Source organism: Stegostoma tigrinum, chromosome 23 (genome assembly GCF_030684315.1).
Source record: "Stegostoma tigrinum isolate sSteTig4 chromosome 23, sSteTig4.hap1, whole genome shotgun sequence".
NCBI lineage: Eukaryota > Metazoa > Chordata > Chondrichthyes > Orectolobiformes > Stegostomatidae > Stegostoma > Stegostoma tigrinum.
The window spans coordinates 54,968,034-54,980,551 of NC_081376.1; the positions used below are offsets into that span (position 1 = coordinate 54,968,034).

The 12,518-nt window shown below is 45.9% G+C and overlaps 1 protein-coding gene across 6 annotated transcripts in view; it reads left to right on the forward strand.

Moving 5' to 3' along the window:
• The window catches only part of tmc5 (transmembrane channel like 5), a 180,824-nt gene that overhangs the window by 98,056 nt on the left and 70,250 nt on the right, over positions 1 to 12,518 (forward strand). For all 6 annotated transcript variants that reach the window (XM_059654224.1, XM_059654228.1, XM_059654225.1 and 3 more), the window contains 2 exons: positions 2,614 to 2,704; positions 10,798 to 11,046. In XM_059654224.1, the coding sequence (XP_059510207.1) occupies positions 2,614 to 2,704; positions 10,798 to 11,046 (340 nt within the window). The remainder of the gene's footprint in view (positions 1 to 2,613; positions 2,705 to 10,797; positions 11,047 to 12,518) is intronic.

Genomic DNA, 12,518 nt, shown 5'->3' on the forward strand with positions numbered 1-12,518 from the left:
GAGGGACCTAGAGGTGCGGGTATATAATTCTTTAAAGTTTACATCACATGGAGACAGAGCAATTAAAAAAAATTTGGCACACTTGCCTGCATTGCTCAGCCCTTTGAGTCGAGGAGTTGGAAGTCATGTTGTGGTTGTACAGGACCTTGACGAGGCCTCTTCCGGAATACAGTGTCCAGTTCTGGCTGCCCAGTTAAAGGAAGGATATTAACAAGCTGGAGAGGGTTCAGAAGAGATTTACAAGGATGTGGCCAGATGTGGAAGGTTTGAGTTATAAACAAAGGCTGGATAGGCTGGGATTTGTTTCACTGGGGCGTAGGAGGCTGAAAGGTGACCTGACAGAAGTTTATAGAATAATGAGAGGTAGAGATACAGTTAATGGTAGTTCTAGGTGAGAGGAGAGAGATTTAAAAAAGACATGAGGCAAATTTTTTACAGAGAGTGGTTCATGCGTGGAATGAACTTCCTGAGGAACTGGTGGATGTGGGTACAATTACAGCATTTAAAAGACATTTGGATCAGTACATGAAAAGGAGATGTTTAAAGAGACATGGGCCGGTAGAGTGCAGGTGGAAGTAATTTAGTTTGGGATTATGATCGGCATGGACCTTTTGGACCAAAGGGCCTGTTTCTGGACTATATAACTCTATAGCCTTTCCTGCCACCTTCAGGGATCTACAGACAAGCATCCCAATATCCCGTGAATTTCTGAGCTTCCTAGTGTCTGTCCATTCATTAAGTGTTTGCCCATCTTGTTACTTCTTCCAAAGTGCGTCATTTCACATTTATTAAGATTAAATTCCATCTGCCACTGACCTGACCATCTGACCAATTCATTTATATCCTCCTGCAATCTAACACCTTCCTCCTCACTGTCAACCCCACCCAACTGATCCTTATGTTCCCTACAAACTTATTTCTCATCCCTCTCTCATCCTCATTTGCATCTTGTATAAAAATCACAAACACTAAGAGACCCAGTGATCCCTGTGGTATACCATTGCACACCGGGCTCCAGTCACACAAACAGCTTTCTACTACCACCCTAAGATAATAAAATGTGAGGCTGGATGAACACAGCAGGCCAAGCAGCATCTCAGGATGCTGCTTGGCCTGCTGTGTTCATCCAGCCTCACATTTTATTATCTTGGAATCTCCAGCATCTGCAGTTCCCATTATCTCTTCTACTACCACCCTCTGCCTCCTGTCACCAGGCTAATTTTGAATGCATCTTGTGAATGTACCCATCCCATGAGCGGTTACCCCTTTCTCAGTTTCCCATGTGGGTTCTTATCAAAGGCTTGCTGTAATCCTAGTAAACTGCATGGACTGCCCCACCCTCATCCAAACCCTTAATCACGCCTCTGAAAATTCCACCAGATTAGTTCGGCATGGCCTCCCTCTGACAAAACCACTCTGGCTCTCCCTGATCAAAGCTTACCTCCCTAAACTGACATTAATTTTCTCCTTCACTATTTTCACTAATAGTTTTCTTCCCACTGATGATAGACTCACTGGTCCATAGTTCCCTGGTCTATCTGAACAACCCTTCTTGTAAAGTGGAACTGCATTCACTGCCCTTCAGTCCTCTGGCACCTCCCCTGTGGCCAGAGACAATTTAAAACATGGGGTCAGCGCCCCTGTAATTTCTTCCCTTATCTCCCACAGCAGCCTGGAATAGAACCCATCTGGACCTGGGGATTTGTCCGCTTATTAAACCATCGAAACATCCAATACGAATAGTTCTCCTATAACACAATAGCTGTGTTCTTGCATGACCTTGTGCTATAGAAAATTGAGCTACAGAAAATCACATTATGGGGAAATTGCTATAGAAAGCCATTATACTCTACAGCAGGAAGTTTGCATTATCCAAACAACATCCTCTATTTATCAATCACATTACAGCCAATTTGCATGAACGAACCACATATTATAAGTGAACTACCTGTGCCACCTCAGTTTTTAAACCAACAGCCGGTAAAAGATCCATAAATTGAAACCAATGAAGAGCAATACTGTCAGGAAAAATTCATTCATAAATTGAATCTAAAACCATTGGAGCTATTTGAAATCTGAATGCTTTGCTTGGCTGTATAGTGTCTATGAATATTTTGCTGCAGGTGAATACAAAAGCAAGGCTGGAATTTATAACACATTGCTCCAGCCTCAGCTGGATGTTTGTGCACAGTTCTGTTCACATTAGAGGAAGGGCATAATCAATGTAGAGAATACAAAGGAGATATCCGCAAGAATGTTGTTCAAGCTTGTAAATTTCAACTGTGAGGAAAGATTGGATAAGCCAGGATTGTCCTCCTTAAATCAAAGGAGGCTGAAGGGTTTGGATAGACTAGACAGGAAGACCTATTTACTCTCACAAATAGGTAATCGTTAGAAGTCCCAGCTTTAAGGTGATTCTTGGAAGAGGACTTGAGGAAAAACTTTTCAATCAGAAGGCAGCCTGCAACACTATGGGCCAGGGGCTGGGAGGTACAATTAAAGTAGGCTGCAAGTTTTATTTTCTTGGCCAGCTCAGACACACGACAATATATTTATGTACCTGGATATATGGATTTGCGATATAAATTGTACATTACCCCTGTTTCTTGCCAGGGATCAGGTTCAGCAAAGAATTGGGCCAGATGCAGCGGACACAGATGTTCAGATACATGGATACACACAGTTGCTATACAAACTATTGTTTGTAAGTATGAATGAAAATATATTGATAACAGCATCAAGAACACCATTATCTGATATGAAAATAAATGCTGGGATAATCCAGAGATAATGGGAACTGCAGATGCTGGAGAATGCAAGATAACAAAGTGTGGAGCTGGATGAACACAGCAGGCCAAGCAGCATCTCAGGAGGACAAAAGCTGATGTTTCGAGCCTAGACCCTTCATCAGAAAAGGGGGATGGGAAGAGGGTTCTCAAATAAATAGGGAGAGAGGGGGGAGGCAGACCGAAGATGGATAGAGGAGAAGATAGTTGGAGAGGAGACAGAGAAGTTAAAGAGGCGGGGATGGAGCCTGTAGAGGTCAGAGTATTTGGGGAGGTAGGGAGGCGATAGGTCAGTCCGGGGAGGACAGACAGGTCAAGAGGGTGGGATGAGGTTAGTAGGTAGGAAATGGAGGTGCAGCTTGAGGTGAGAGGAAGGGATAGGTGAGAGGAAGAACAGGTTAGGGAGGCAGGGATGAGCTGGGCTGGTTTTGGGATGCAGTGGGGGGAGGGGAGATTTGGAAGCTTGTGAAACCCACATTGATACCATTGGGCTGCACGGTTCCCAAGCAGAATATGAGTTGCTGTTCCTGCAACCTTTGGGTGGCTTCATTGTGGCACTGCAGGAGGCCCAGGATGGACATGTTGTTTAGTGGTAGGGAAGCTACTTTAGAAGATACTGAGGGATAGGATCTATTCCCATTTGGAAGAAAATGGACTTATCAGTGATAGGCAACATGGTTTTGTGCAGGGAAGGCCATGTCTTACCAACTTAATAGAATTCTTTGAGGATATGACAACGTTGGTTGATGAGGGAAAGGCTATAGATGTCATATACATGGACTTCAGTAAGGCGCTTGATAAGGTTCCCCATGGCAGGCTGATGGAGAAAGTGAAGTCACATGGGGTCCAGGGTGTGCTAGCTAGATGGATAAAAAACTGGCTGGGCAACAGGAGACGGAGAGTAGTAGTAGAAGGGAGTTTCTCAAATTGGAGACCTGTGATCAGTGGTGTTCCACAGGGATCTGTGCTGGGACCACTGTTGTTTGCGATATATGTATTTGGAGGAAGGTGTAGGTGGTCTGATCAGCAAGTTTGCAGATGACACTAAGATTGGTGGAGTAGCTGATAGTGAAGGGGACTGTCAGAGATTACAGCAGAATATAGATAGACTGGAGAGTTGGGCAGATAAATGGCAGATGGAGTTCAATCCGGGCAAATGCGAGGTGATGCATTTTGGAAGATCAAATTCAAGGGCGAACTATACAGTAAATGGAAAAGCCTTAGGGAAAATTGATGAACAGGGAGATCTAGGTGTTCAGGTCCATTGTTCCCTGAAGGTGCGAACGCAGGTCAATAGGGTGGTCAAGAAGGCATATGGCATGCTTTCCTTCATTGGGCGCGGTATTGAGTACAAGAGTTGGCAGGTCATGTTGCAGTTGTATAGGACTTTGGTTCAGCCACATTTGGAGTACTGTCTGCAGTTCTGGTTGCCACATTACCAAAAGGATGTGGATGCTTTGGAGAGGGTGCAGAGGAGGTTCACCAGGATGCTGCCTGGTATGGAGGGTGCTAGCTATGAAGAGAGGTTGAGTGGATTAGGATTATTTTCATTAGAAAGACAGAGATTGAGGGGGGACCTAATTGAGGTCTACAAAATCATGAGGGGTATAGACAGGGTGGATAGCAAGAAGCTTTTTCCCAGAATAGGGGACTCAATTACTCGGGGTCATGAGTTCAAAGTGAGAGGAGAAAAGTTTAAGGGAGATATGCATGGAAAATTCTTTACACAGAGGGTGGTGGGTGCCTGGAACGTGTTGCCAGTGGAGGTGGTAGACGCAGACACATTAGCGTCTTTTAAGATATATTTGGACAGGTACATGGATGGGCAGGGAGCAAATGGACACGGACTGTTAGAAAATAGATGACAGGTTAGACAGAGGATCTTGATCGGTGCAGGCTTGGAGGGCCGAAGGGCCTGTTCCTGTGCTGTAGGTTTCTTTGTTCTTTGTTCTTTGTTCTAAGGAATGTGAGGGAGAGTTGAAATACTTCGCGACTGGGAGGTGCAGTTGTTTATTGCAAACCAAGCATAGGTGTTCTGAAAAGCGGTCCCCAAGCCTCCGCTTGGTTTTCCCAATGTAGAGGAAGCCACAACGGGTACAGCGGATACAATTTACCACATTGGCAGATGTGCAGGTGAACATCTGCTTGATGTGGAAAGCCTTCTTGTGGCCTGGGATGAGGATGAGGGAGGAGGTGTGGGGGCAAGTGCAGCATTTCCTGAGGTTGCAAGGGAAGGTGCCGGGTGTGGTGGGGTTGGAGGGGAGTGTGAAGCGGACAAAGGGAGTCACGAAGAGAGTGGTCTCTCCGGAAAGCAGACTAGGGTGGGGATGGAAAAAATGTCTTGGGTGGTGGGGTTGCATTATAGATGGCGGAAGTGCTGGTGAACGATGCGTTGTATCCGGAGGTTGGTGGGTTGGTATGTGAGGACTAGGGGGATTCTCTTTTGGCGGTTATTGCAGGGACGGGGTGTGAGGTATGAGGTGCAGGAAATGCAGGAGACATGGTCGAGAGTGTTCTCGACCACTGCGGGGGAAAGTTGCAGTCCTTGAAGAACTTGGGCATCTGGGATGTGCGGGAGCGGAATGCCTCATCCTGGGAGCAGATGCGGTGGAGGCGGAGGAATTGGGAATAGGGGATGGTATTTTTACAGGAGGGTGGGTGGGAGGCGGTGTATTCTAGGTAGCTGTGGGAGTCGGTGGGCTTGAAATGGACATCAGTTTCTAGCTGGTTACCTGAGATGGAGACTGAGAGGTCCAGGAAGTTGAGGGATGTGTTGGAGATGGCCCAGGTGAACTTGAGGTTGGGGTGAAAGGTGTTGGTGAAATCAATGAACTGTTTGAGCTCCTCGGGGAGCATGAGGCGGCGCCGATACAGTCATCAATGTAAAGGAGGAAGAGGTGGGGTTTAGGGCCAGTGTACGTGCGGAAGAGGGACTGTTCCACGTAACCTACAAAGAGGCAGACATAGCTGGGGCCCATGCGGGTACCCATGGCCACCCCCTTTGTCAGTCGGAAGTGGGAGGAGTCGAAAGAGAAGTCGTTGAGGGTGAGGACGATTTCGGTTAGGCGGATGAGGGTGTCGGTGGAGGGGGACTGGTCCAGCCTGTGGGACAGGAAGAAGCAGAGGGCCTTGAGGTCATCTGCATGAGGGATGCAGGTGTAAAGGGACTGGACGTCCATGGTAAAGATGAGGTGCTGGGGACCAGGGAATTGGAAGTTCTAAAGGAGGTGGAGGGTGTGGGTAGTGTTACGGACGTACGTAGGGAGTTCCTGGACCAAAGGGGAGAAAATGGAGTCCAGATAGGTGGAGATGAGTTTGGTGGGGCAGGAGTAGGTGGAGACAATGGGTCGACCAGGGCAGGCAGGTTTGTGGATTTTGGGAAGGAGATAGAAACGGGCCGTGTGGGGTTGGGGAACAATGAGGTTGGAGGCTGTGGGTGGGAGGTCGCCTGAGGTGATGAGGTTGTGGATTGTTTGGGAGATGATGGTTCGGTGCTCGGGGGTGGGGTCATGATCCAGGGAGCGGTAGGAGGAGGTGTCAGAGAGTTTGCGTTTGGCCTCAGTGATGTAGAGGTCAGTGCGCCATACTACCACTGCGCCACCCTTGTCTGCGGGTTTGATGGTGAGGTTGGGGTTCGAGCGGAGGGAGTGGAGGGCTGCTTGTTCTGCGGGGGAGAGGTTCGAGTGGGTGAGAGGGGTGGAGAGGTTGAGGCAGTTGATGTCTCGATGGCAGTTGGAGATGAAGAGGTCGAGGGAGGGTAGGAGGCCTGGGGGTGTGTCCAGGAGGAGGACTTGTGTTGGAGGCGGGTGAAGGGGTCAGTGGAGGGACGGTTAGGCTCCCGGTTCGAGAAGTAAGTGTGGAGGCGAAGGCGGCGGTAAAACTGCTCTCTGCCCAAATGTGACTGGTATTCGTTGATGTGTGGGTGAAGGGGGACAAAGGTGAGCCCCTTGCTTCAGACTGACCGTTCATCCTCAGGCAGGGGGATGGTGAAAATTTGGCAGGGCTCAGTGTGGCTACTAACCTCATTCTGCCCTCCTGACCTGCCCATCCTCCCTGGACTGACCTATCCCCTCCCTACCTCCCCACCTACACTCACCTCTTTAACTTGTCTGTCTCCTCTCCGCCTATCTTCTCCTTTATCCATCTTCGATCCGCCTCCCCCTCTCTCCCTATTTATTTTAGAACCCTCTCCCTCTCCCCCTTTTCTGATGAGGGGTCTAGACCTGAAACGTCAGCTTTTGTGCTCCTAAGATGCGGCTTGGCCTGCTGTGTTCATCCAGCTCCACAGTTTGTTGGCTGGGATAATCGAGCTGTCATTTGCTGATTTTTCAACACAAGACGGGACACAACTGACCCCTAAATGGTGCTTAATTGCACATATACCCATTCACCCAGAAGTCTAATTTTCAACTAGAAATGACATCTGTTAGTCAAAAGATTGACTAATGGCTAGTGCATTGAGGTGAAATGAAGATGAGCAAGTGCATAATTTGTTTTAATCATTGACACTTTTGTTGCACTGGATGCCAGAAATGCTAAGTATCATGCAGTCCTCATTTAAAATGTAAATGCTCCGAATGTCTAACAAATTTGACTGTATAAGGATTACTTGCCCAGGCATAACTGATCATTTTTAATGAGGAGTTTAGAAATGATCGAGAATGCTATGCCCTAGGAGGTTCTCTAGTTTTTGAATGGTGCATCTTCAATGTCTCTTCACCACTGCAAACACCTCAACGTCCTTCTAGTTACAATCCCTGGTGAAGGACCAGTATTTTTCAGCTTGACACTCTCCAATCTGTGGTATTACTACAGCTCTTTTGTTGGACTCATAAGAGAAAATATTCCTTTGAAGTTCCAGTGGATTGTGTATTGTCCATGCAGGACATTGAATTTGTGTTCTCAAGCAAACTAATGGGAGGTGATTTTTTTTTTCATTTATTCATGGGATATGGACAGCATTTATTTCCCATTTAATAGGGCCATTAAGAGTCAACCACATTACTGTGGGTCTGGAGTTGCCTGTAGTTCAGAACAGGTAAGGGCGGCAGTTTCCATCCCTAAAGGACATTAATGACCCAGGTGGGTTTTTCTGACAATCAGTGATGGTTTTGTAGTCATCATTGGATTCTTAATTCTTGATTTTTATTTAACTCAGATTCCGCCATCTGCCATGCAGGATTTAAACCCAGATCCTCAGAACATTAAAGACCAAAAGAACTGTGGATGCTGTTAATTGGAAACAAGAGCAAAATTGCTGGAAAACCTATTGAGCTGCTGAGCTTTTCCAGCAATTTCAGTTTTTATTTCCGCAGAGCATTACTTGGATCTCTAGATTAACTGTCCAGAATTACACCACCAGGCAATCACCCTTCCAGAATGTAATATTATTCCCTTTTGGTTTTAGAAGAATAAAGCATTCAGTCCTAGTAGTTTGTTACAAAGATAGATTAGTAGAGGTCTGAGGTTAGACATATTGTACGCACCTCGTTCAGATGGATGTCAGTGTATAGACCTTAAAGGAGAATAGAAAGTGTCTCGAATTTCAGGTTTTTAATCTGGATGTCTCTTTGTATCACCAGTAACTAGGAGAATGTCACATCCTCACTGAACCTTTTCCTGCCCAAATAATACATGGTCCAAGACTTATGATATATATCTGTGTTATTTTTGCCAAATTCAGTAAGGAAGTCATCTGTAATGGCTAAAATAAATATAAAAACTATTGGTGCTGGAACATTCCAATAAAAGCCGTGTTCTGAAGAAGAGCTACATCAGACTAAAATGTTAACTCTGTTTCTCTATCTCCATCTGCTGCCTGCCAGGCTGAGTTTCTCCAGCACACTCTTGTTTTTATTACACTTGTATGTAATCACCTCTCTTCCCACTTCCGTGCCATTAACACTGGTGTCGCATAAATATCTAGACTTGGGCCCCTTCTATTTCTCAACAACTTGCTGTCACTTGTTGACGTCCAAAAACAGAGCATCAATTGTCAGAAGGCGTGGCACATTGGCTCCACGGTTAGCACTGCTGCCTCACAGTGCCAGGGACCCAGGTTCAATTCCAGCCTTGGGTGACTGTGTGGAGCTTGTACGGTTTGACCACTACTGCAAGGGTTTCCTCTGGGTACTCTGGTTTCCTCCCGTAGTGCAAAGATGTGCAGGTTTGGTGGTTTGGCCATGGGAAATTGCTCTGTAGTGTCCAGGGATGTGCAGGTTATGTGGGTAAGCCATGGGAAATGCAGGGTTACAATGATAGGGTAGGGGGATTAGTTTGGGTGGGATGCTTTTTGGAGGGTTGGTGTGAATGGGCTGAATGGCCTGCTTCCACGCTGTAGGGATTCTATGATTGTAAGTTGGCTGGTTCACTAGCACCTTTGCCAGTGCAGTTATTTGATGGGCAGTAAACTCACATCCCATGAAGTAAAGAAAAAACCCAGCTGAACCTCCACATCACCTCTTTTACCTCGCCCACTGTCTCTGAATTATCAGGCTGCTTGCCTGGCACCCTGTGCTGAATGAGTAGAAATTTCCTGCTGTTAAATATTGGTAAGACAACAGCCAATATGTTCAGTCCCTGATAAAACCTCAGTTCTTTAGCCAGCAACTGGTTCTAGGGAGACGCTGAATAGACTCGGGCTATTTTCCCTGGAGCATCGGAGGCGGAGAGGTGATCTTATAAAGGCTTATAAAATCATGAGGGTATGGATAGGATGAATAGCCAAGGTCTTCTCCCCGGGGTAGTGGAGACCAAAACTAGAGAACAAAGATTTAGGGTGAAATGGGAAAGATTTATAAAAGCGAATGGGGTAACTTTTTCATGTAGAGGGTGGTGTGTGTATGGAATGAGCTGCCAGAAGAAGTCATGGGGACTGGTACAGTTACAACATTTAACAGGCATCTGAATGGGTATATGAATAGGAAGGGTTTAGAGGGAAATGGGCCAAATGCTGGGACTGGAATATTTCAGGATACCTGGTTGGCATAGATGAGTTGGGCCTGTATAGCTCTATGATCCTTCAACTTTGCTTATAGAACATAGAACATAGAAAAGTACAGCACAGCACAGGCCCTTTGGCCCACGATGTTGTGCCGTGGAATAATCCTAATCCAAAAATAAAATAACCTAACCTACATTCCCCTCAATTCACTGCTGTCCATGTGCATGTCCAGCAGTCGCTTAACTGTCCGAGGCTAAATCAGATTGTTCACAACGTGTGTCATTTCTGAACTGAGATGAGATCTGACCACATGTCCATGCCCTTTCTAAGACAATCTATTTCCACCTAAATACCATGACACAGTTCTTGCTGCTGAAACCCTCTGCCAAGCCTTTGTTACCTCTAGACATGACTCTCAATTCTACCTTCCCACATTCTATATTCAGTTCGTATTTTTTTCCTCTTTATTCATTCATGGGATGAGGGCATTGCTGGCCAGGCAGCATTTATTGCCCATCCCTAATTGTCCAGGGGACAGTTAAGAGTCAACCACATTGTTGTGGGTCTGGAGTCACATGTAGGCCAGACCAGGTAAAGATGACAGTTTCCTTCCCTAAAGGACATAAGTGATCCAGATGGGTTTTTATGACAATTGACAATGGATTCATGGCCATCATTAGATTCTTAAGTTCAGATATTTATTGAACTCAAATTCTACCATCTGCCATGCTGGGAACTTTGTCTGGTTCTCTGGATTCACAGTCCAGCGATAAAAGCACTAGGCCATCGCCATTGTTGATGACATCAAAAACACTGTCACTAACTTTCCATTAAGGGCCTCATCATAAAATCTTGCAGAGTTACAACCCAAAAAAGTTTAAAAACTGCAGGCATTTGGTGGAAATGGACAAGTGGGGGAAATGTGTGATTATAAGGCGCATCTTTCTGTGTTGGTTTATGGAAAAACTGAGAAACGGAGGTATACTACAAGATAAATAAAAAGATTAATGTTGACAAATTAGCATCATTTTACAATTTAATGTGTTCCTTTATTCCGTTTTGTTGTAGTCTCTTCGACGTTTTCGGGAGAATATGCTTATATGTTTCCAGTCAGTTCATCCTTGGAAAAGATCCCTGAAAATCATTGGTGGGAAATTTGGAACAAGTGTTCTGTCCTATTTCACATTCCTCAAATGGCTGCTTATGTTCAACCTGTTCTCCTTCTTGATAAACTTCAGCTTCATCACCATCCCACAATTCTTTGATATGGGCATTAACAATGCCACTTTCACAGGGGTGGAGCTGCTCACTGGTTCAGTAAGTATCATTAATGTAAAAACTGTTTCTGTTTTTGTGCTTTGTTAAACTGTGGACTGAAGCAAGAAAGAACTGTTTTAAAACAAGTGTTTGATTGGACTTCTGCATGTTTTGAAAAGCAAGTAACCTGACATTTATGGCAAGCATCATGTTAACATCTGCTTGAACAGGCGGAAATTGAAGTGGCTGCAGATAAACTGGAGCTGTGAGGCTCTGGGTACAGCTGGATCTATGGATTAGTAACCAGGTACCAGTGACAAAACCTGTTGTCTGCCAATAAACGTGTGATTGGTTAATAGCTAACTGAACAGCATGGGGTTGGGAGCAAGGTCCAGGGAGAAATGTTTTAGAACAGGAACTGTTTCTCTGATATCTGCAGTCAAATAATTTTAAATAACTGAACAGAATAACATTAATCTCAGCAAACAGCGAATAGGGACCCACTCAATTGCCTTCCCAGATTTTGTGTGTGTGACTGTGTGTGTGTGTGTGTGTGTGTGTGTGTGTGTGTGTGTGTGTGAGAGAGACTCTTTGTGTGTGTGTGTGTGTGTGTGTGTGTGTGCGTGTGTGTGAGACTCTTTGTGTGTGTAACTCTTTGTGAGATTGTGTGTGTGTGAGAGAGAAAGACTGTGTGTGTGACTCTTTTATGAGACAGTGTGTGAGGTGTGACTGTGTGAGTGTGACTCTTTGTCTGATGGGTGTGTGTGTGTGGGTGTGTATGACTGTGTGTGAGATGGTGTTGTTGTGTGAGTGTATGTGATTGTGTGAGTCTGTGTGATTCCTTGTGAGACAGTGTGCGAGTGCGTGTGCATGTGTGTGTGCCTGTGTGTGTGCACTTGCATGAGTGCGTTTGGGGGAGCGGTGGGTGTGTGAGAGAGCGGGAGCGAAACAAATGGGGATTTATTTGCATTTCTTGGAAAATATTTAACTTTAGTGATGACTCTAGGAATAGCAGGGGCTTCGATTTCGAGTGTGTTACCCTAGAGAGCGTGTTACCCTAAAGAGCATGTTACCCTAGAGACCGTATTACCCTAGAGAGCGTGTTACCCTAGAGAACGTGTTATCCTAGAGAGCGTGTTACCCTGGAGAGCATGTTACTCTGGAGAGTTGTTATTCTGGAGAGCATGCTACCCTGGAGAGTGCGTTACCCTGGCAAGTGTGTTACCCTGGAGAGCATGTTACCCTGGAGAGCGTGTTACTCTGGAGAGCATGTTACTCTGGAGAGCATGTTACCCTGGAGAGCGCGTTACTCTGGAGAGTGTGTGACTCTGGAGAGCATGTTACCCTGGAGAGCGTGTTACCCTGGCGAGTGCATTGCCCTGGAGAGCGTGTTACCCTGGAGAGCGTGTTACTCTGGAGAGCATGTTACTCTGGAGAGCGTGTTACCCTGGAGAGCGTGTTACCTTGGAGAGCGTGTTACTCTGGAGAGCACGTTACTCTGGACAGCGCGCTACCCTGGCGAGTGTGTTACC